Source organism: Amblyomma americanum, chromosome 7 (genome assembly GCF_052857255.1).
Source record: "Amblyomma americanum isolate KBUSLIRL-KWMA chromosome 7, ASM5285725v1, whole genome shotgun sequence".
NCBI classification, from domain to species: Eukaryota; Metazoa; Arthropoda; class Arachnida; order Ixodida; family Ixodidae; genus Amblyomma; species Amblyomma americanum.
Window position 1 is genome coordinate 152,230,320 of NC_135503.1, and position 22,112 is coordinate 152,252,431.

The 22,112-nt window shown below is 48.7% G+C and overlaps 1 protein-coding gene across 1 annotated transcript in view; it reads left to right on the top strand.

The window, feature by feature from the left end:
• PolZ1 (DNA polymerase zeta catalytic subunit) overlaps nucleotides 1-22,112 on the top strand; it is a 241,817-nt gene that overhangs the window by 142,665 nt on the left and 77,040 nt on the right. Inside the window, exon 21 of the mRNA XM_077629530.1 lies at nucleotides 10,369-10,613. Within this exon, the coding sequence (XP_077485656.1) occupies nucleotides 10,369-10,613 (245 nt within the window). The remainder of the gene's footprint in view (nucleotides 1-10,368; nucleotides 10,614-22,112) is intronic.

Here is a 22,112-nt window from a genome sequence, read left to right on the forward strand (position 1 = left end):
AAGATGTCGAGATTTAATTCACTATGACTGCACACTTAAAGGGTCTGCTTTTGTCAGCTGCAGTAGGATCAGTCCCGAAATAAAGTGGGTAAAGGAGGGTTGCACTGGCCTAATACAATGCGAGGCATCTCATACGCCAGATGCTTCCAGAGCCGTTGTCACTGTGAAGCCTGCTGCCACCGTCAGACGTTCACCCATTGCTGCATAGTGCCCTTCCCAGCCCTTTGCCCCATTTTCCACTTTCCTTTTCCCTATGGTTCTTTTTCTGTCTACCCCCTGTCAACAGCCGCATCTGCCCATGCTTTCCACTTTCATAGCCTCTCTCTGCCTCATTCGCGATAGCTCTATGGCCCCCAATGTTGCCAACAGCTGGTTTCTCTTCACAACTCTCAAGCCTGGTGGTAGTGCCAGCTTGACGAGCAGCGGAAAAAAGGTTGCGCCATATTCGTGCCTTGGTTCCGAACATAATGTGAGGTGCATTCTCAAAAATATAATTCTCAGAAAAAACGTGTATTATAGTCGTGTAAATATGGTGCATTTACTCTAATGTAGTGCGACTTTTTCGCATATATTAGAAATGAAAAGTGAATGTCACTCGGGCGTAGGCATAATGTACTGTATTTAGTGGCATATTTGTGGATGTGTCGTATAGGCCCACTCCCAGCTTTGGCAAACAGGGGAAAAAGAAACCTACCTTATAAACCGGAATATAAGTCGAGATTTTTTCTTAAAAACAGCGAGCGAAAGTCACCCCTCTTATTATATAACGGCCATTAGCAGAATATGAGTCGCAGTCTGGCAACCCATAACGTACCTGTTCGCGAACGAATAGCCAAAGCCGTATCGGCATCCAAACGCGATTGTTTTTTTTGTTTTGTTCGGAACCACTGTACTGTTGGTCTTTGCGTGCGCTGTTTTGTTTGACCTCGTGTGCAATTCCGCGTTAGCAATGAGTACCAGCGGCATGCAGAGGCAGTTCACAGCGGCTTTCAAGAAGAAAGTTCGCTGGAGCGAACGGGAACATGGCCGCTCAGCGCATGTTCGGCATTTCGCAGAAGAGCGTGCGGTATAGGAGGTATTCACTGAGGCCGCGCTACCAGACGGCGCGAGCGTCGCCGCGGAAAACGCGCCATGTTTGCGGTCGTTTCACGAAAGCTGGCGCAGTGTCACGGTACGCCGTGAGGTATCCGGACTATATTGTTAGTGATCCGTAACATCTTTGCACGTTGTTAAATGCGCCAACGTCCACTTTTCTTTGTGGAACGCTTATTGAGCATCAAGTTTGCAGCAGAATTCTGTGCCGTAATTTAACCGAGCTGCGTGCCGCAACTCGGCAGCAAAACTGGCCGGCTGCATTGCACGCAAGAATGTACACGACTTGCCGCTTTTAATATCAGTTCATAACTGTCAGCTACTCATGCAGGACACATAGTGGATAACACAGCACATGATTAATTACCCATATTCCTAAATGGACGCTGCACAAACTCATATTTCCAGCGGCTGTAGTCCGCGAACTGCTGAAGCCTCATTGTTTCAGCAAAAATGCACATTGCGTCATAGCTGCTTTATTTACGCGATAAAATGGTCGAGCAAATACTGTCATGCACTCGCAGCACGAATGGCAGACATAGCAAGAATGTTTTGCAGGTTTTATTGTAGAAACGTAGCGTTGCTTCCAGTGCACAAGACCTGGAATCTGTAAGCCGGTTCGCAGCAACGTGATGTGCAGCGATTCCGCTACATTCAGTAGTAACACGTCACTTTCAGCAGACAGACATGACAAGTTAAGCTAGCTAAACGAACAGACACGTTTAACTACTCACCTATGTGAAAAACGGCATTTCGGCCGTCGGCTCTCTCAGCACGGATGTGGGGTCGACCGCTTGTCAAGCAATTACACCCTTTCATAGATTTGCATCCTTTAATTCCTCGGCCTGTCGGCAAACTTACGCCGTGCACAAGGCGGACCTTAATATCGGTGAATTCAACGCACAGCAGCCGTCTTGTAGTACGTCGCACACCACGCCGGCACCTGCACATTCCTACGCGTTGACGTTTTCACAAAGTGTAACATTTTCAGCGTGCCCGCTCTTTTCTGCTTCGCGCAGTTCACAGCGTATCCACTCAGTCACACGGTGTTACCGGTCGGACAGAAATGATCTGCGGCGAGACGCTAAATACACTCACATTTCACACATCACAAGCGAGGTAAATGCTGCGGCTGCCGCGCGCGCGACCACCAACATGGCGAATGCCGCGCCGGCCACTAGCGCCCCTTGCGGATGACGTCACGTGAATACGTCCTATTGGCGCGGACAGAAAGATAAGTTGTTCTTGTGCAAGCCTAGCAAAATGTCCTTTTGCGAACGTCGTGCAGTACATCCAAAACTTGAGGACGCACTTGCGGACTTTGTGCGACACCTTCGTGCGCAGTCACTACCGGTGACTGTGCATTCCATTTTAATGCAAAGCTTTGGAGCTTGCACGTGAAGCTGGACTACGCCGAGAAGAGTTTAGCGCACCGAAGTCGTGGGTGCGCCATTTTATGAGGCGCAGGGGATTTTCTCTCCGCCGCTACACATCCATATGCCAGAAGCTGTCAGAGGAGTTCACTAATAAGCTCGTCAGCTTCCAGCGGTATGTGATTCGGCTTCGAAAGGAGCACGATTACATGCTCGAACAAATTGCAAGCGACCACGAGACCCCTGTCTGGTTTGATATGCCTTTGGCTACCACGGTCAGCGAACGCGGCGCCAAAGAAGTAAAACTTCTGTCGAGAGGAAGTGAGCACTCGCGCTTTACTGTCATGCTTGCGTGCACGGCAGATCGCAGAAAGTTGCCTCCTTTTGTCATTTTCAAAAGGAAAACCCATGACGAAGGAAGCCTTCCCTTCAGGTGTTGTGCACGTGAATGAGAAAGGGTACATGGACGAGGCTGTGATTGAATGGATTCGCATGGTGTGGAATCGTCGGCCCGGTGCACTGCTGCGTCATTGGAGCATGCTGGTTTTGTATGCATTTCGCGGCCACCTGACCGAATCAGTAAAGCGCGCGCTTATGGAAGCTAGGAGAAACCTCATCATCATTCCTGGTGGAATGGCGTCTACCTTTCAGCCACTCGACGTCGTACTCAACAAACCCTTTAAGGACAGAGTGCAGCAGGAGTACAATGAGTGGATGTCCGGCGACAATCCGAAGATGCCTGCAAAGTCCTCCGCTTGCGACCATCTCAGCTGGGTCTTGTCGGCCTGGCGTTCTTTGCCAGATGCCATGGTGCAGAAGGCTTTCAAGAAGTGCTGCATAAGCAACACGCTGGATGGAACCGAGTACTGTGGGAGGCGGTGAGTGACAAGGAATCGTCTTCCGCTGATGAAAGTTCGGAGTGAAGTCGCAGCTCCAGTGGTCCAGGGACGCAGCCGACGTTGCAAATAAATGCGTTTTGGGAATATTTTCTTCTCTATTTTTCGCAAAAAGTGCATGTAACGAAAACCTGGATGTAACGAAAAATCTCGGACTTTTTTCAATTTTGTTATAACCAGGTTAACTGTATTGATATCTCACACTTTTTCCAATGATATTGAGCATGCTGGTGCACAGCTGATTAACGGCTCTGCACGTAAGACGACAGCTCTTTAAGGGGGGACACGGCTCTCTTTGAGACGAAAAAATCGATTTTTTGACAACTACATTTTTGAGGCCTACAGCTAATATTTCGTTAATTCACCAAGTTTTACATCTTATGAATCAGTATTTTGACATTAGGATCAGTTTATAACATCACTGTGAGCTGAATTACCCACAAAAACATTTCTTTGGTGCGACATGCAGCTCCTTTTCTATGCGCGTGATCGCCTTAGTTTTGGTCTCGTTGGAGAGAGCAGTGTTTCTGAAGTTTCCCCAACAAGTGGCTCCTCCGGCTCATTGGTGACATTGAAATCCGTGCAGAAAAAAAAGCCTGAACACCCGTCAAGCTGGCGCACATGACCAAAACGTGCACTGTGATTGGTGGTGTGAGGTTCCCGTCGTCTGTTCCACTCCAAAAGCGATGCGGCGATGCGTCTTGTTGTTCTCAGTTGTTAGTTTGTGACAAACGTGCAACGATATCCGATTCAGCACAGAAGTTCGCTATAAGATACCTGTTCAGCAAAAAAAGATGTGATCTGTTTATAACTTCCAAAAGAGTTCCATTCTTTCGAAGGGCACTGTCCACCAATGGCTAACATCACCGAAGCCATGGACAGTGCCGAAGTAGGCCTTGGTGTAAAGGGAGACGGAAGCTCACGAAAAATTTCAAGTTCTTGCTTCAACGCCGGCAATAGTGCAAAAGCTAGATTTTGTTGCTTGCGCTAACGATTTGCGGCTGTGCCAGCCCATATCGAGACGGGTTCTGTAGTCGTCAGCTTGGACTCCGTGAACGTGCTGATGTCATGTGTCAGGTGTGCGTGCGGCGATAGCTTCACAGTAGGTAAAGGTGAACAAGAATATCGCCTTGCCATAAAGATCGTTATCACTTGCTTGTGCTGTGATGTTTTATCGGCGTGGAGCTCACCCTGCGTAAAAGGCAACCAGAAGATGAACCCATTCGTTGTAAATGATCTTGCTGCACTCACGATGCAAGCTACTGGGAATTGGCGAACAGCACTAAATAGGTTTTTGCCACGATGAACATTTCCCACAGTGGCCTTCACATCAAAACGTGGCAGAGGTATGTGGAGACCAAACTGGTGGCCGTTGCCGCTCATGCTGCTGAGAAATAGACGGCTCTGTGCACTCAGCTGGTTCGGAAGCTGTACGTTTAGTTGAAGCTTGGGAATCCCAGAAACACTGCTGTGTCATATGATGGTTCCTGGATGACATGCAGCCACTCATCACACATTAGCGTCGGCACCGCCATGGAGCTGTTTACGGGGCTGATTCTCAATTTTGTGGCTCTGAGCAACTTCTGCTCTGGCTGTAAGTGTGAACCAAAGGAAGATGATCTGAGTTATTAATCAGGCTTGGAAGAAGAGCCGCACCTGCCAAAAGAACACCACTAAGTAGGCCTGTGAAATGGAAGTTGAGGCTGCCCTCATCCTTTTCCAGCGGTCACTGCAATGACATGGCCGAAGGTACACCACCCTACTCTCGGATTGTGACATTCTCTTGTTGTGCTGCAGGAAGCCACAGTATATGGGTACATTTCAGTGGAAAAGAAGGCTGTATCAAACAATGTACAGAAACCGATCGCAGAACATAAGGGATCTGGATTGGAGAGCCTCCGCAGTAAAGGCAAAGTGATTGATGACTTAGTTGCAAAGCTGACACGATACGATGGCTGAGCCCCGAAGACTCACAGGGGTGATGTGCAGGGAATGAAAAAGGCAGTGATGGCCACTTTTCACCGCACAACGCCAAATGACTTGGTATCGGACCTAGCCAATGCCCACCAGGACAGAGCTCATGCTGCCACCAAAATGCAGTGAGCGCTAAGGGCAAGACAGCCTCTAAGCACCGTTACAGTCTTCCCCCATATGTTTGTGACGCCCTGTCGCCCATTTATGAGCACCTGTCTGATGAAAGGCTCCTTGAGTGGTGCCAGCAGGGCAGTGCTCAGAACAGCAATGAGTCCCTTCACTCTCTGGTATGGGCATTAACTTCGAAGGAGCAGCACACCTCACTGTTCACTGTACAAGCCTGAGGCCCAAACTCTGAAAGCTTCCTTTCCTTTAAAGTCTCGCTAAACAACTTATGCGAGGCTTCCTTTCCACGAATTTTCGATGGAGGAAGCCAGCTTACCCTGAAAACGCTCCTCACCCTTCTTTAAGTAAGGACCACATGCCGTGCATCTGGGTTTGAGGGTTCCATCACAAGCTTGACGCGAACGCTCTTATACAATAAAAAAATATAGTTCGTTGCGCAGTTTCTCAATTTATGACTAATATACAGAAGTGCCGATCAATCCAGGACTGATTTCTGCCGGCGGTAAAATTCCACCGATTCCCATCGGCCAATAGAACGCTGAGTCGGAATTTCCATTCCCGCGGCAGCAAACATGGTGGCACCCTCGCTTCGGTCTGAATTCTGAATTCGTTGTTGCTGCCTTTTTGAAGGCGTTCACTGCCATAAATAAGGCACGGGTCTTTCCCATCGTCTGATCTCAGCTCTAAGGAGACGTATGAGTGATAAATTTGCTTAATTTTTTTACTTAGATTGACGATTCTGCTGATTTTAGGCTTAAGAGGACCGTCTGTTTGTTGATAGAAATGGTTCCCGTCCTAACAACCAGATGGCGCCACAAGGCAGAGCTGGGTGCAAAACTGTCACCCACCCAATGCAATGGGAATACAGTCGAGCCCACTTATAACGAACATGAGTGTCACGCGGCGTCCATTCGTTATATCCCGAAGTTCCTAGTAAGTGGACCACAGCTTTAAAGACAGTTGCTTGTCAAAACACCACATTTTTTCTTTGCGAAAAAGTCCGTGATGAACGTCTGTTTCTGCGGCGCAGATCCGATAAGGGAGGTTTGCAGTTTATTTAAAGCAGAAGCATGCTATCGCCGAGGCCCTTGTTATAGACAAGTTGTCTGAGGCTCTCTGTGTAGCTTATTGCTACAGGCGCGCTTATGGGGGCTGGCTCCGAAGTTTAATCCTCATCTGATTCCTCCGCGTCACTCTTGTTCCGCACTTCAGAAACGATGCTCTCGTCCGTGCATGGCTCCGCGGTGTCAGCATTGTCTTCGACAGAAATAAAATCATTCCAACCAAAGTCGTGAACCCATGTCGCAGTCGACGACACGCTGCCACAAATCGCCGCCGGGCTGGTCATCATCCGAAGCATCAGGCTCGGCACCAGACACTGTGTCGATGAAGCCGGCCTTGCGGAAGCAGTTCCGCTCGCCAGTGGCCGTCACCTCCGCCCAGGCCGCTTTCATCACCTCTACTACTGAATACAATGGAAATGGGCACGGTATTCCCGTCCGCCATCCCGAATTACAACCAGGCCCGAGATTTGAATGAAGCCAACGAGACACCCGCACCGCAACATGATTAACAACAAGATTGACAAAAGCACACGACGGGGTAGACATGCAACGTGCACAGGCAGCAATCAAGCCAATCAAGCTAAAGATACAGATGCACAGCGCCAACGGAGAGACCAATGAGGGGCGTCCGTGAGCGTCAGTGCAGCCGCCTCTTGGCTCCCATGTGTGGGGACCTGCCCTGCAGTCTCCTGTGTTTGCTTTCCCGCGAGGCACCGTGCAGTAGCAGCCTCGCCTCGAGCAGGAACACATTCCTTTGTCAGTTACATCAACTAGCAAGAGAGGGCGCCAGCGTCGCAGCGCAAGAGACTGCTTGCAGCCCACGCGCGGGAGAGGGCATGGGGAGGTTCGGCTGGGATTGTCAGCGCGAGCGGACGTGTCGCTTGCGGCTCCGCTCTTCACCAGCGGGGCGAGGAAGCGGCGGGAACACTGGCTCCCGTATCTCGTCCCGTCCGGCCTCGGGAGTATATCCCTTGCCCTAGCACGGGTGAACATTCGTTCGTAACCTTACTGGTGAGTCGGACGACCTCGATTCATTAGCGTAACTTGTTGCTAGCTGCCGATATTGTTGCTGTAGCAATAAATGCCTGTGTGTCTCAGCCAAGGTGTCGTTCCTTTGTTCCCTCAGAGCAAGACCCGCCGCGGTTGGCGTGCGCTCGGTAGCGTACGCAATCACGGGGTGGGGTGTGGCGGTTTTGAACTTTGTGTGTCAGTCGCGGTTAAATGGGGCAGAACGTGTTTATCTCTCCCCAATAAAACTCCACATCTAGATATGGGGTCACTCTGCGTCCAGCCGGCCGGGAAGGTGAGCTTCCGTGCCAGCTACACGCAGGCGTTATTCAAGTACGCAACACGTTTCCCCAACCCGTGGCGCAGAGTCGCAGCCACGGCAGGCCCGGATGAAATAGGCAACGGCAGGGCATGCTAGAAAATAGTTTATTATCGTGACGCGAGGCAAAGCACACTGCGGAAGAATGTTCTATCCGTAAAATAGATTTTCAGAAGCTCACCAAGTCGTTGATGTCAACCGGGGTTGGGTTCGGGGGCCGGCGGGCAGCGAAAGGGTTCCTCGGGGCACTCAAGTCAGGTCCGGCAGCGAGAGAGAGTTTCCCACCGCGAGTTCCTCCTTTTATCCCCTTGGGCATTGCCTCCCTAGGAGCAAATCGTTGCCATCATGCTCAGGCAGGCAACCCTCTCTGCAGAAGGCAGCGCGCTGCCGTGACGTCACGTCAGTGCTGTGGCAGAAATGAGCACAGTCGCAGGGGTGCCTTCTCTCCACATTCCTAGTGGCCAGCGCTTGTGGAAGTCCGATCGCCGCTGGCGCAGGGGACGAGGGGGGATACCAGTGTATCCCACACATGGAAGGCCTGCTTCATGGAGCGTGGCCTCTGCGATCGGCACTGGTGGCGGCGCTGTTGATCGTGGAGGCCACGCGCGGATTTGCAAGAGACTGAGGAGAGGGGAGCGGAGTTGCGAGGAAGGGCTCGAGGGCGATGTTGGAAGGCGCGTTGGTGGAGAAGGGTAGCTTGCTCGAGAGCGGCGCAAAACGGGGTGGGCAGTTGGCCTTCTATGAGTCTCGGAAAAACATGCCGCGCGCACAAAGGGGTCGGAGGCAAGTTTTCTTGCATTGCGCCGCCGGGTTTACGCCGTCCGTTTGCTGTAACCGATCAGCAGGGCTTAATGACGTTTGCTATATGTGTGATTTTGTGCCACTGAAACAATGTATATTTTGACGGTCGTGCAGGTTTTGTTCGTTATAGGCAAAAATTCGTCTTAAGTGGAGCCGTTATATGTGGGCACGACTGTAGTCACATTATCGTCAGTCATATCGTTGTGGCGCTGTTTGCATACGCAGAACTAAAAGTGGGAATGTGAGAAATGGCATAACGTCCTGAAAAATACCTGCGTTTAGCATACGTGCATGTGCATATGTTTATGGTATGTAGACAGCGTCAATTTATGCTTTTTTCAGACCATATCTGTGTACACCACAAGTGGCGACGTGGTGGCCGGAAGGTGTGAACGAGGCAGCTTTTTGGAGGAGGCAGATTTTGCTCGCTCTCGCTGCCAAATGCCGAAGTGTGACCGAGCTGCAACGGTGCCATAGCAGTGAAACGCAATGAGAATCTTCAGCAGCGGTGGAGGCGGCACCCCCAATGTCTGTGCTGCTTTTCAGCAGCAGCTCTGCCATGATTGTGTGGGGATTGGGCTTCTTGAGTGATCGGAGTGCGCGCCCGCTACTGCCGTTTGCTCGTTAGAGATACCCCCCCGTGGGGTGTCCGCGAGCGGAATGCAGGCAGCCGCGCTGCTTGTCCTCCTTTCCAAGGGAAGCTCTTTTGAAGAACCCCTGTAAATCACCCTGTCTTCCGTTCTTCCCGCTTCCACCTCGTGTCGCCATTTGGTCACTCGGAGTCACAGTTGGGGGGCGTTGTTTCAGCGAGAGGCCCCGAGCATTAGGCGGGATTTACACGATTGCTTGCCCTGCTGTGACACCTTGTTCTGCAAGTGGGCTTTCCCGCACATATTTGACCAAAACGAGATGGCAGACCTCACGCTGGAAGGTTTTTGAAGGTTACGGGATGAATGCCATGGATGTGGTCATTAGGTATTTAACATATCACAAAGGATAAAAAAAGCACTCTTTTGCTTCGTTGGGATTGTTCGAAGCGGGTCGTTGGCCATCTTGTTCGCAGCTCGTAGATGTGTGGGGAAGCTCGCTTTTAGAATTTCACACAAGGTCAAGCCTAGCGGTGTTGAAATGCGATCATTCCACATGATAAACGACGGAGAAAGGGAATCGGACCTTTGTATTGTTTTCCTGAAGCTTTAAAATCGATCGTGAGATAATTTTCCCAGATATTGTAGTTTTGCTACGGTCGAATTTATGAAATTTGGCTCAGTATACAATCTCTGGTGAGTATTCAAGATTTTTCTAATATTCAGAAAACCTTGAATATCAATTTCTCGAATATGAATATGAACTGAATATCGAACACTTTCAATTTGTATTCGAAGTGTTGAATATTCGCACAGCCTTGTAATAAGCAAACATTCGTTATAACTGTGGCCATTATAAGTGGGCTGGACTATATTATATTTGTGCGTTATTTTTTTTTTGCCATATTTTGCGCCTGAAAAAGTGACCCTCGCATTACAGTCATTGTGCTACATTTCGGTAAGTACAGCAGGTGCTCGGGGAATGCAAAAAGTGCTCAGAGTAGCCCAGGGCCTTTCCGGATCCCACTTCGAGAACTCCTGGGCATAGAGCACTGTGGCCACGCAAAGCACGGAGTTCTCGCTGTGCTAAAATATGCCTACAGCTGCATTTCTTTGCACCCTGTCCAGTTCCGGGTCGAGTCGATGCTCCTGCGGCTAGTGCGCAGCCGTCGTATGGTTGCCCTCAGCCCTTCAACAGCCCAGCGTGCAAGGCAGCGGGCACCTGAGTTCATTCCGTTGGTGCTGGAGCCACGGGCGCAGCTGTACACGGACCCCGTGGTGGTGCTTGACTTCCAGTCACTCTACCCGTCCGTCATCATCGCCCACAACTACTGCTTCTCCACCTGCCTGGGACGCATTGACAGCCTGGGCAGGTCAGTGGGGGGGACCATCAGTGTGCTTTCCTGGAACTTTTTTTTTTGTAATGTATAACTCCTTCCGCCTTTTACTCGCATAGCTTGCGCAGCTTAACTTTTTACCCGGGTTTTTGAAAAGATACTTTTACTCACATATTTTGCACTCATTTCTGCGCCTGACCACCACCCTATACGCGGGTGCACATGAAACAGGCTTGGGAAGATGAGGCTGCATCATCGTGTGTGGTTGTGAAAGGTGTAAGTGGCGAGGGCACAAATTGTGCGCCGTTTACCCGGCTCGCTCTCATTGGTGGTCACTTTCCTGGAAAGTGTGCCCAAATCCGCAACTACCAAACCACATGCGAGGCTGCTGTTCTATCACCCTTTATCTCCTTTGCCTCCCACTGCTGGATTCGCAATTGTTTGTGCATGTTTATTGCTTTGAGCTATGCACGCGCCGTCATGCCATCTTGCTGGGAACTGCATAATGTGGGGCGGGGCAGGAGGGGTATACGTCTTATGTTTGCAATCAACGTTTTTTTTTTTTTTTGGCGATGAGGGATGCGAGATGGATGCTGGCCCGTTCTGAATATAGGTGGCAATATACAGTATGTATTGTGCATTATGGCCTTTGTAGCATTTTTTAGGATGTGTTGAGAAAATTTTCACGTAATTTGCGCTCCCGCTTTTTGAAACCTTACATTAGAGTTGCTTTGTGCCGTCCTAACTCTTGTGCGTGCCGCAATGTCTACGTACCGCGGCAGGTAAAGCGCAGGGGCTTGATGAATGAAAGGTGAGTAGGCATGAGTTGGCAAAGAACTACGTGCCAAGGAGCATGCTGCAGACATATACAGTCGATGAGTAATTTTTCGGACTCTCTAGGGACTGTGAAACATAAAAAAATCAAGCAGTCCGAAAAATCACTTAAACTTATGGACAGTACACCTTAGCAATTTTGTATACATTCTGAAGCTCCTCATGACTAAATCTTGCCATGCGTCTTGTGGACCAGTGACAGGCAGCGACTGCTTTTATGAGCACGGCGTATGATGACTGTGCTGCCTTCAGCATGTCACCAACGAACGCATGGGTTGGAGCAAAGTCTAGACATCAAAGCGAGCCCGCCACTGTGGAAACTGCCCTGTGCCTGTTGTACGTAGGGCCTGGCAAAGCGATAGTCAACAAATGGCCGAAGCAAGCGCTCTGTCGGCGTTGGTCTTTGTAATTAGGCCTTGTGACTAGAGCTGAAATCGGCATTGTAATCGGCGATGCCGATTTTGGCCTCATGGTCGCGTACGTGATGACTACGCCCTTCTTGTGCTTCGCTGCTACCTTCTCCCATATTTGGGACAAAAGACTCTACATAGATGATTTCTGCAAACTGTGACTACTGTTCTAGTTTGTGTGGCGGTTGACGTCAAAGAGGTACAAATTCAAAACCACACGGATGCAGTGTGACGACTCATGGAAAATAACAGCCCTGCCGTTTCACTTGATTAAGCTTTTGATCTCTGCAGTTTTAATTCACAAAGTTCCATAGTACATATTGCATGGTGGCTTGGGTATTGGCAGTGAGTGTGAACGAGGAATGAAAAACTGAGCGGTCAGTTGCATTTTGTCCGAAATTTTAGACACCTTACACATTGGATTTATGGCCATTTCAGGGTGCCGTGAAAAAGTCCGAATAATCAAGCATGTCCGAAAAGTGAGGGGTCTGAATTTTCGTTCGGCAACTAGTACATCTTTCCTGAGCAAACTAGGGCCAAGGAGGGGAGCCTCTCAATCCTCTGTAGCCCAAGCCAGCTGACTCTCAGCATGGGTTGTTACACACATATCAACTTACGTTTCATGTTGGTAGCAGTTGGCTTTTATTCGGAGTTCATTCATGTGTTCAGGGGTGTGACAGCTGCACCAGTTGTGTCGTTTTGATACAATTGCGCATCTCTGCGCCATGCTGCGCCTAAAGCATGAAATTCGTTAAAATTGTGCCAGACTGCATCAAAATGCCTCGGCTAGCCGCAAAAGGGTTTATTCGCGCGAGGTATAGTGGGAAATAAGAGCCGTGTTGGCAACTTGCAGTTTTTGCGGTGTATCAGGTGTTGCCAATCCAATCCGGTCCTGTAGACGCAACAACGGAAAGGCACATATGTGCTTGGCATGAATGTCGAGGGGCTGTTTTGGTTGGACTTTTATTTTACTCTTAAATGGCCATTTGACAGATGCTACAAGCACTAGCGCTGTCCATTTGGGCGAGTACATCTGCTGGCTAAATAGATGGTGTCGTCGTTTGCACTGTTTTAGTTGAAGCGGCAGAGCAGATGTGCATGAAGAATCATATTAAGTATGAAACGCTTTTAGCTCCCATTGTCGGTGTGCCGTGGTTGACCGAAGGGTGAAAATGGAGGCAAACCTAAATTAAGCTTTGGCAAAACTTTCAGTTCACCCGGGCTCTGGTGCTACATGCTGCGCTTCTGCCAGAGCAGTGTGTGAGTCAACAACAGCATCTTCATGTTCCCGTAGTGGGCGAAGCTATCGCACGGTGCGAAGGGGCCGAAATTCTGTCCTGCAGCCTGAGAGGTGCATGCGCAATCCTGGTGGCACTCGATAAACGAGTTGACAGCGCTGCATGAGAGACCGTCATTATGTAATGCAGGCAAACACTAGAACAAAGGTCCCTTGGTGCCATCCATCAGCGCAGCCAGTAACCAGCTCTTAATTTGTTGTTGTTTGGCATGGTGGTCGTCGGAGGCAGTGATAGTAGCGTCCGGCTGTGGCCAATATCCCAGCATTCTGGGTAACAGATGCTGGCACCATCCTCTTTCCTTCGGCACGTCGCTAGTGCTGGTCACGTGGTTGCCATATGTAAAAGGTGGCAAAAAAAAGGCCGGGCGTGCCGTCACGCGTGAAGAGAAGTTACGGAAAGAAAAGTGGCTGATGAAGGACGCTCCCCAAGACTTGTGTGCAGCTGTCAATATCAGCGATCCTTGAACCCAGTACACCTTTCCTGCAGGGCATTTCATGCTTACATTTACTCTTGCTGATGAGATAGTCACTGACCAGAATATTTTTTTTTTTACTGATTTTATCATGTTTAAAGCGCCTCATGGTTTTGATACACATGCCACATATGTCTTTATATGCGGCTCCTCGAAGTTGCCGGTATTCTATTGCACCTAGAAGTTGCCAAGCATTGATGTTATGTTAATGACATTTGCACTAGACATGTATAAGCTGCTAGTGAGAATATAGTCATTCTAGAGTGGCTTGTATCTAGTCTCTTTGTCTTGATGGTCTTGTATCTAGTCATGGTCTAGTCTAGTCATCTGCTTCAGTGTACTTATAAATTGGGGCAAGTCATCTAGTCATGGTCCAGTCTTGTCAAATGCTACTGATGTGTAAGTATACCATATTTACACTATTGTAAGTCGACTCGAATGTAAGGTGACACCCCCATATCACATTTCAGAAGAAAAAAAAATATTGTAGGTCATTTAAGCTTGGCCTTTAATAATAGAATGTGATAGCAGCCACTATCACCAGCCACTATCGTCAGCCCATGGGCACATTCCAAAACAAAAATGTATTAGTCACTGGACTACTCTTCCACACTTGCGCCATCGTCCTCACTAGCGCTGCCGTCATAATCGCTGCTGCACTCCCGCAGCACGTCATTCTAACATGGTCATGTAGCGAAATCCTGCACTTTGCAAACAACCAGATCACGACATCGCGTGGAATAGCTGAAGTTTTGCCTCGCTGCAGCTGCCACACCTGTATCACTTGTTCCGAACGTCGAACTCAAACTTGCGGCCCGGCGCGAAGTTGTTTGTTTCTTCATCATAATGACAGCCATCTTGAATGTAGCCGTGAACGAGCGCCGGTCGCTTACCAGACCTGGAGCACAATTATAATGCCACTAACGGATCACTACATCAAAAACTTGCAAAACGGTTCATGTCGTCCTCTTCACACCTTTTTCCTTTAAAATTTAATTTAGGCTCCTTAATATATGTGACAAGGGCCCCCTCTCTCAAGAGTTTTTCTATGAAAAACTGCTCACATCTCATCCTCATCTTCAAGCCATCCAGCCAGCCGACTATCTTCTGTGGCGATTCTGGACTCAGCACACACCACACCGAAGATGTCCAGCATACACCAAACGCACATCACTAACACAGCACACCAAACTGCGTTTCCAGAACACTAACACACCACTGCCGCTGTCCGTACAGTCCTTAATAAACATGTTCGTGTCCACAACACACGCCCTCGTATAATCACATAACACCAACAACAGCAACAACAACAACAAGATAAGTCCGAGAGATGCATTAATACAACAACGACAACAAGATAAATCCGAGAGATGCATTAACACAACAACAACAACAACAACAAGATACATCCCAGAGATAGCTAGAGCTGTTTGATTCTCTTCTTGCAAAATTACGGTTCCTAATACTCTTTCTGGTACTTCATTGCGAAGAACAAATTCTTATCCAATGCCAGTAGCCACTCTTTGCACCGGTAGGTCGATGGCTGGCATTTTGCCCAGAGGTACGGGACCAACTCTTCCCTTCGGAACTGTGCACTGGCACACGTCACATGAGCGAACAAAGCGCTTAACGTCACTCTGAACACTCGGCCAAAAGAACTCCTCGGTGATCCTAGACACCGTTTTTTGAACACCCTGGTGTCCGGCCATAATGGTGTCATGTCCTAAGCGTAGCACGGTCTCTCACATATCTCTTGGTAACACCAGCTGTTGGACCCGCCTTCCTGAACTAAATATGCATTCCCTGTGCAAAAGACCATTTACCAAACGATACTGGAATGACGTCCGGCTCTTCTTTCTTTTCACTCTTTCCCCGACTCTTTCGAAGCAAGCCTTCAAGCTCGGGTCTTCCTTTTGCCTAATTGCAATTTCGCCCGGTGTTACGCTCAGGCACATCGTAACAGGAGCAGAGAGCGGACGCTGCGTTGCTCGGGCTGTCGCTTAAGCTCTTGTCTCCACTGCCGACGAAAAACTTACTGCACCCGTCTGAGCTGTCACGGGCCTTTCCTCCTTTGGATGTTCCTCAACGCCGAGCATCCTCCACTCTGGATCGGGGTCTTCGACACTTCTTGCACCCATAATGTTTCCCAAGATGAGATCGTAAATGGGTTGGTCTACGCATTTTGCCACAACCTGTCCAGTATAATATGGTGTGGACACTAGGATCCTGGCTTCAGGAAGGTACCTTACTGTGCTATCTACAAGAGTGATGGCCGACGCTTCCCCTGTAAGATCCTCGTCCTTCACCAGGCTTCTCCAAACCAAGACTGTGTTGGCTCCGCTGTCTCTAAGCACCAATATAGGACGGTCCCCTATTTGCCCAACCACCACTGGCATTGCTGCTTTTGACTTGGGTGTGTTCCACTCACTGCCTCATTTTCCAGCGGCGTTTGCTCTCCTTTCAGCTGTGGAACTTCGGAGGGCGTGACAAGTTCTACCCTTGAGTCGACAACGCACGCAGCTCGGTCCTGCGTTCTGTATCGGCACTCATCCAGAGTATGACCCCTCCTCTTACAACCTTGACAAACAACCTGTGTTTTTTGGGCAGCGCTACTAGTCCGACAGTCAGCTGCACGGTGTCCCACCTTGCCGCAGAAAAAACACCTTACTGGCACCTTAGATGCTCTGCCCTATGCTCTTGGTTTTGCCGCATCTGTCTCTAGGGTCTTTTGGGTTTCCTCCTTTGCCTTACTCAAATTTCTTATCCCTTGAGCCTCGAGGAATTGGTCAGCAGTGTCGGCGAACTCTTCCAACGAACACAACTTTCTTTCCTTCAGGAATAGCGCCAGCTTTGAGCTGCAGCACGCTAAAAATTGCTCTGTGACCAGCTTGTCACGCACCCCTTCAAAACTCTTTTCTGTGTTTGACATACCAAGCCACCTATCAAAATAGTTGGTCAGCCTGCAGGAAAACTGCTTCGCGGTTTCCGAATCCTCAGGTTTCGCGGTGCGAAATCTCTCACGAAAACCCTCTGCCGTAAGCCTGAGTCTTTGGAGGAGTGCCTTTTTGACTTTCTCGTAGTCCATGGAATCAGCAGCAGGCATCCTTCCAAACACATTCAGCTCCTCTCCGACTAAACACATGCTCAATGGCGTGGCCCATTCACAGCGCTCCCAGCCTTGCCCCAAAGCTATCCGCTCGAATCGTTGCACATATGCGTCCAGACCATCTCTTTTGTCATCGAAAGGAGCCATCAGCTTCCTTGGACAAACTCTGGCCGGTTTAGGAGATTCTGTACCCACTTAGGAACGCTGATCATTGTTCGTGATCTCCTCATATCCTCCCGCGACATGCGCCTGTTTCCACAAAATAAACTCCTTCTCCCGTTCTACCCTTCTTTTCTCCTGTTCATCTGCCTCGCGAGCTCTTCTCTCTGCCTCGCGAGCTCTTTTCGCCTCGCGTTCTTCTGCTTCATGAGCGTCTGCGCGTGCTTGCGCCCTTTCCTCTCTCTGCCTCTTTCCCTCCTCCTCATAGAGGTGCATCGCCTCTTCCTTGCTTAACCCTAGCTCGAGTGCCAGTTCTAACGTTTTTGCCAAATCCATCCTTTCCGCCGTCGAGAGATAGGAAGAATCCGAGACAAAGCAAAAAGAAAAAGGAAATGTATCCTGGCAGGCTCGCCACTTATCTTTGTCACGGATCTCTCCGGAGAACACTCGGACTGAAAGAATGGACTAGGCGACGGGTGTACGCACACAAACACACATTTAATACACCCTACGTGGCACACACACTAGAACACAAAACTAACAAGACTAACACAAAACACAAAGACTATAAATACACACGACCCGGGCACATTGCTACCAGCATCTACTACTAGTGTTCTACTATTTGCGGTCAGCGTTCGTGCTCACGGTTGGTTCGGTGTGGCTGCGGCGTCGTATAGATCCAGTATCCGGCGTCGAGGCGGCGTTCGACGCGCTCGGGCTGGCGTTGCTGGCGGCGTCGCTGGCTGCGTCGTACAAGCTCCTGGTCCAAGCGCCCGTGGAGGTGATGCCGGTGTTGTTGGCGTCGGGGGCACCACCCGGATGGGTGGCAACAGCGCTGGAGATGCCCCTGGCCGTAGCAGATGGTAATGTCCTCCGATGACTCCCCGGAACGGGCTCAGGCAAGGCAGGAAGTCCACGATGCGGAGTCGTAGAACGCGAGCTTGCCGGAGCAGTAGCCGGCGTCGCTCTCTTCCAGCCGATGTGTCCCTGACCTGCCGGAGCCTCCGCTTCTCTGCTGTTCCCCCCCCGGGCCTCGCTCTCACTCGCCATTTTATAGCCTCGGTGTTAGTCCACGTATGCCTTGTCGTCGTCTTCTTCTCTTTTCCACCAATCATCTCCCTCCACCTCACCGAATGCTTCTTCTTGCTCTTCTTTATTCTTCGGTTAATTGGGATCGTCTTCTTCACACCTTTTTCCTTTGAAATTTAATTTAGGCTCCTTAATATATGTGACAATGATGTGATGCTCGATAAAATTATATTCTGTGGAACCGCACCGTAACCCGGCCAATTGCGACGCCTGAGCAGACTGAGAAATAGGGGGTTAGGAAAAAATGATTGCCTTCTGTGCTGCATTTAGGGACCCACCACCGATGTGCTAGTTTTCAAAGCGCTGCGATATGGCACCAGTGCTAAACATAATGTGTCAGAGCACTTTGGGAAGCAGCTTTAGTGTTTGTTTTCATTTGATTGCCCCACTAGCAATAAGATATAATATTAAAATGTCATGGTAATCTGACATCTTTTCAAATATCCAGTTTTTGATTTTAACTTTTCGAACTCCAAACTACTGCGCACTACAGGTAAAATTGTTGGTGTAATGTATGCTGTAGCCTTCGTCACTAGTGGCTCCTTGGTTGAAAACAAAAACAAAATGCTAGTAATTAACAAAATTTTAAAAATGCTGGATTGAGGTCTCACTCGTTTTCGTTACACATTTAGTGACTCGTATTATTTCTTAGGGGACTAACAAGCTTGCAAAATTTACCCACTTTGGTGACTTGGCGGCTTTGGCATTTTACTGCCGATATTGCCACATTGAACAGAAAGGCTGACGAAATGGAGCCTTACGGCATGCCCATTTCAAAAGGATGAGACACGGAGAGAGCCCCCTGAAACGCGAACATGCACCGTACATACGCTTAAAAAGCCTTGGCCACAGCGCAACAGGCACCCGCTCACCTGTAACTGCTGAGCCGAAAGCCATAGGGTCAAATGCTGACTGCGGTGACCTCATTTTCACGGAAGTGAAATGTAAAAGCATTCCCACGATGTGCAGTGTCGATGCACATTGAAGAACCTGGGATTATCCAACTTAATTCTGATCGCTCCGCTATGCCATTCTTCACCGTCCACGTCCGGTATCTGGATGTTACACCTCACATATGTTTAGACCACTTTTCCGTCACTAAAAAAATATGAAGGAATTAACACACAAACAAAACAGACAAAACGAGAGCACTATATTTTGGGAGTATTATTAGCCCTCTGCGGCAAAAAGTATTCTAAGCAAATAGGTACGCGATGAAGTTTCATGCTTCAGTAACTTTACCTTTTCAGCTGCGGAGCAGCGTCAGGCACCATTTTCAGAATCGCATACAGGTGTCATAGTGAAGCCTGTGTTAGTAAAATCGCAGCGACATCCGCATGTTGTAAATATAGTGTAGCCGGGTCATTCCACGCCAAACGTCCCAGACGTTGCGCTCGACCATCTCCAATTCGTTCAAGAAAATTCACGGACACTTATCCCAATGTACGTAATGAAAGCCTGGCACATTTTTGCCGAAAAAAATTTATTCGCATGGTGAGCGCAATTTGAACATTTACATTTAGAAAGCGCGAGAAACTAGGCACTGCTCAATAATTAATAAAAAATCGAATATTTGAGAAAACACTCCACAATTTTTTCAATGATATCTACACAGATTCCGGCTTTCGATAAAAATCTGAGTATTCAGCTTTATTTTGCACAAATATTTAAAAAAAAACTGAAAGAGTTTGTGAAAATGTTTCATTTTTGTCGTTCTTTTTCTTAAATATGAACTTCCTCTCAGAAATTTTGAAATAGCCTTTTTGCTTCTCTAGATGTCTAGTAGCCATAAAAAAATGTTACAGGCGACGAAACTTTGAACATAGAAGCTAACACAATACTAAATTTGCAAAAAAGTGCATTTTGAGCCAAAAACGCTCACCAATTTCACCCTTAGGTGGTCCTAGTAAAAATACAAAAAATAGCAGGTTACATAGAAGGGTTTATTGCCTTCCCTTTCTGAAAATTTAATCGGAAGTAATTTTTGTTTTAAGTAAGAAAATAATTTTTGAATTTCAGCTCTTGCGCCGCAAGCTTCGTCGTGTCTTAGCGCCTCTTCTCCACAGAGCACGACACTGTGGCCAGACGAAACGCAGAGTTCTTGTTCTCAAGTGAGGTTTTCACTGCAGACAAGCATGGGAACGTTAAGTAGTCTTAACAGGTATGCGAGAGATAATATTTTTTTAACGCTGCCGGGGCGGGACATCGGGACATACTCTAATCAGCTAGTTGTTAGGTGTGGTCCTCTCGCAGTCAGTCATTTTTGTCAGCGCCATGACAGACGTAAGCACCCGCATAAGACCTTCTGAGACGCCGATCTGGATATGACCAGAACCATCTGCTGTTGAAGCAATCCGCGATGTAGCAGCACCACGTGGTACCTTACCCTTGCGGCCGTTAGGGGCTCATGCCGGATTGTTTTCGATGTGATGTCTGGGTTTTATTTGGTTTAATTGTGGCGATTTCTGCCTTACTCCAGCGCAGAAATGGGCTTTATAACTACAAATTCTCTTGTACATGAGTAGGATGTAAGGCCAGCTTGCAGCCTGAAAGGTGATGTTGGCTTGAAGTAATGAAAACTCCGTGTTCCTTTGACAGGGACTGCTGAACAGAATCTTGGAGCGAGCTGAATTCGTTTTTCTTCAACCATTTCTTTTGGCATCCAAAGGATCACAATACCTTTGATGTTATTTTTGGCCCAGCTAAATAACTCATAGGGTGTCATGATTTGATTGTTGTAAAGGGCTTTGAAGGCTCGCCCTTGCTGCCAAACGCTTCACGGTGCCCCCAACTCCATCACAAACACTCTTCCCGTGGAAAGTTGCAAAAAAATTCCACTGAGCGCAAATTCCGAAGTCACAGAACTGGTCTGGTGTGAGTAGAATTGTCTCCAGTTGGCAACGCACCCCGCCAATCCACTGTTGCACTTGGACGCAGTCTGTTCCGAGTCCAGAACTGGAGCGCTACGGAGCAAAATATCTGCACAGTTGGTTCCCGGACATTTGGCACACGCTCCAAGCATGCACTCCTCTTTGCCCAGTTCACATACAGAAGTGGCTAGAAGTTCTTCGGCACTTTCCTTTAAACCCGCAGCCTGTATCATTAGCTTGAAGTTTTGGTGCTGCATGCACACACAAACTGTGTGAGTGCCGCTCCCTCCAGCTAAAACGCAATGTGAAGGTCGGAGACTCGCAAATGTCAAGAAGCCGCACCTTAAGTGAGAACTTTTTTTCCACTCCTCATGCATTTCCTTGAGGTTTAGCAGCAAGAGGCGCTTCTGACGACCCTTTAGCACGTCCTTCTTTCCTGGAAGACAGTACGAAACAGCGTCATCTTCATAAAAATTGATGATGGATGCCTTGACTCCTTCACTCAACGGGCGGCCTCTACGCTTTGGTGGGGTGCCTAATACGCCGCCTTCTGTTCTCATGTTCAGAGCTTGACGCACTTGCCGTTCAGAGGCCCCGAAAAAGTCCATTATTTTTTGCCGAGACCAAGACGAGGGAGCCAACGTAAGAAGTTGTATTCGTGTTTCTCGACTTTCTTCTCGGCCAAACTTCTCTTTGACATCTTGCATAAGCTTCACGTAATCGCTCAGAACAAAACCTTCTCTCCGGTCACGCTGGAGGATTGATTTGTGGTGCAGTCCTAACGATTTAAAAATCCTTTTTACCGCATTCGCTTTGAGCTTCCGAACCTTCTTTTGCGCGTAGGTTTCCCGGTCTTTTCTCCCGCGTTTTCGTTGAAGGGGGCTTTCTCCAATGGCTACAAGGGCCTCGTTGCAAGCCTCGAATGCCACCACGACGTCATCTTGCTCGCACTGGGCATCGCGAGCCTGATGAGGTGCGCCGCCGATGCCACTCTTCTTCAAGTTGAAGCAATGCCGCCAGCATGCCTGGCACAGTCGGCTACCAGGAATAAGATTAAAATCGGGGTGTGCGTCTGCCAGAGCTAATGTTATGTTGTTTGTTCCACGGTAGTTCTTTCTAAAGGGTCAGAACACCACTTAGATGCAATCAGCGATGAATACTTCTTAAGGAAAACTTGATAGTGATGAGCACACACGGTACTGATGTCTTCTTGTGGGCGCCCTGAGCGCAGAGAAAGAAGTCGCTTGTGTGTGTCTGTCAGTTTTTCATAAATGATGATGGAACGCTTCTTGGT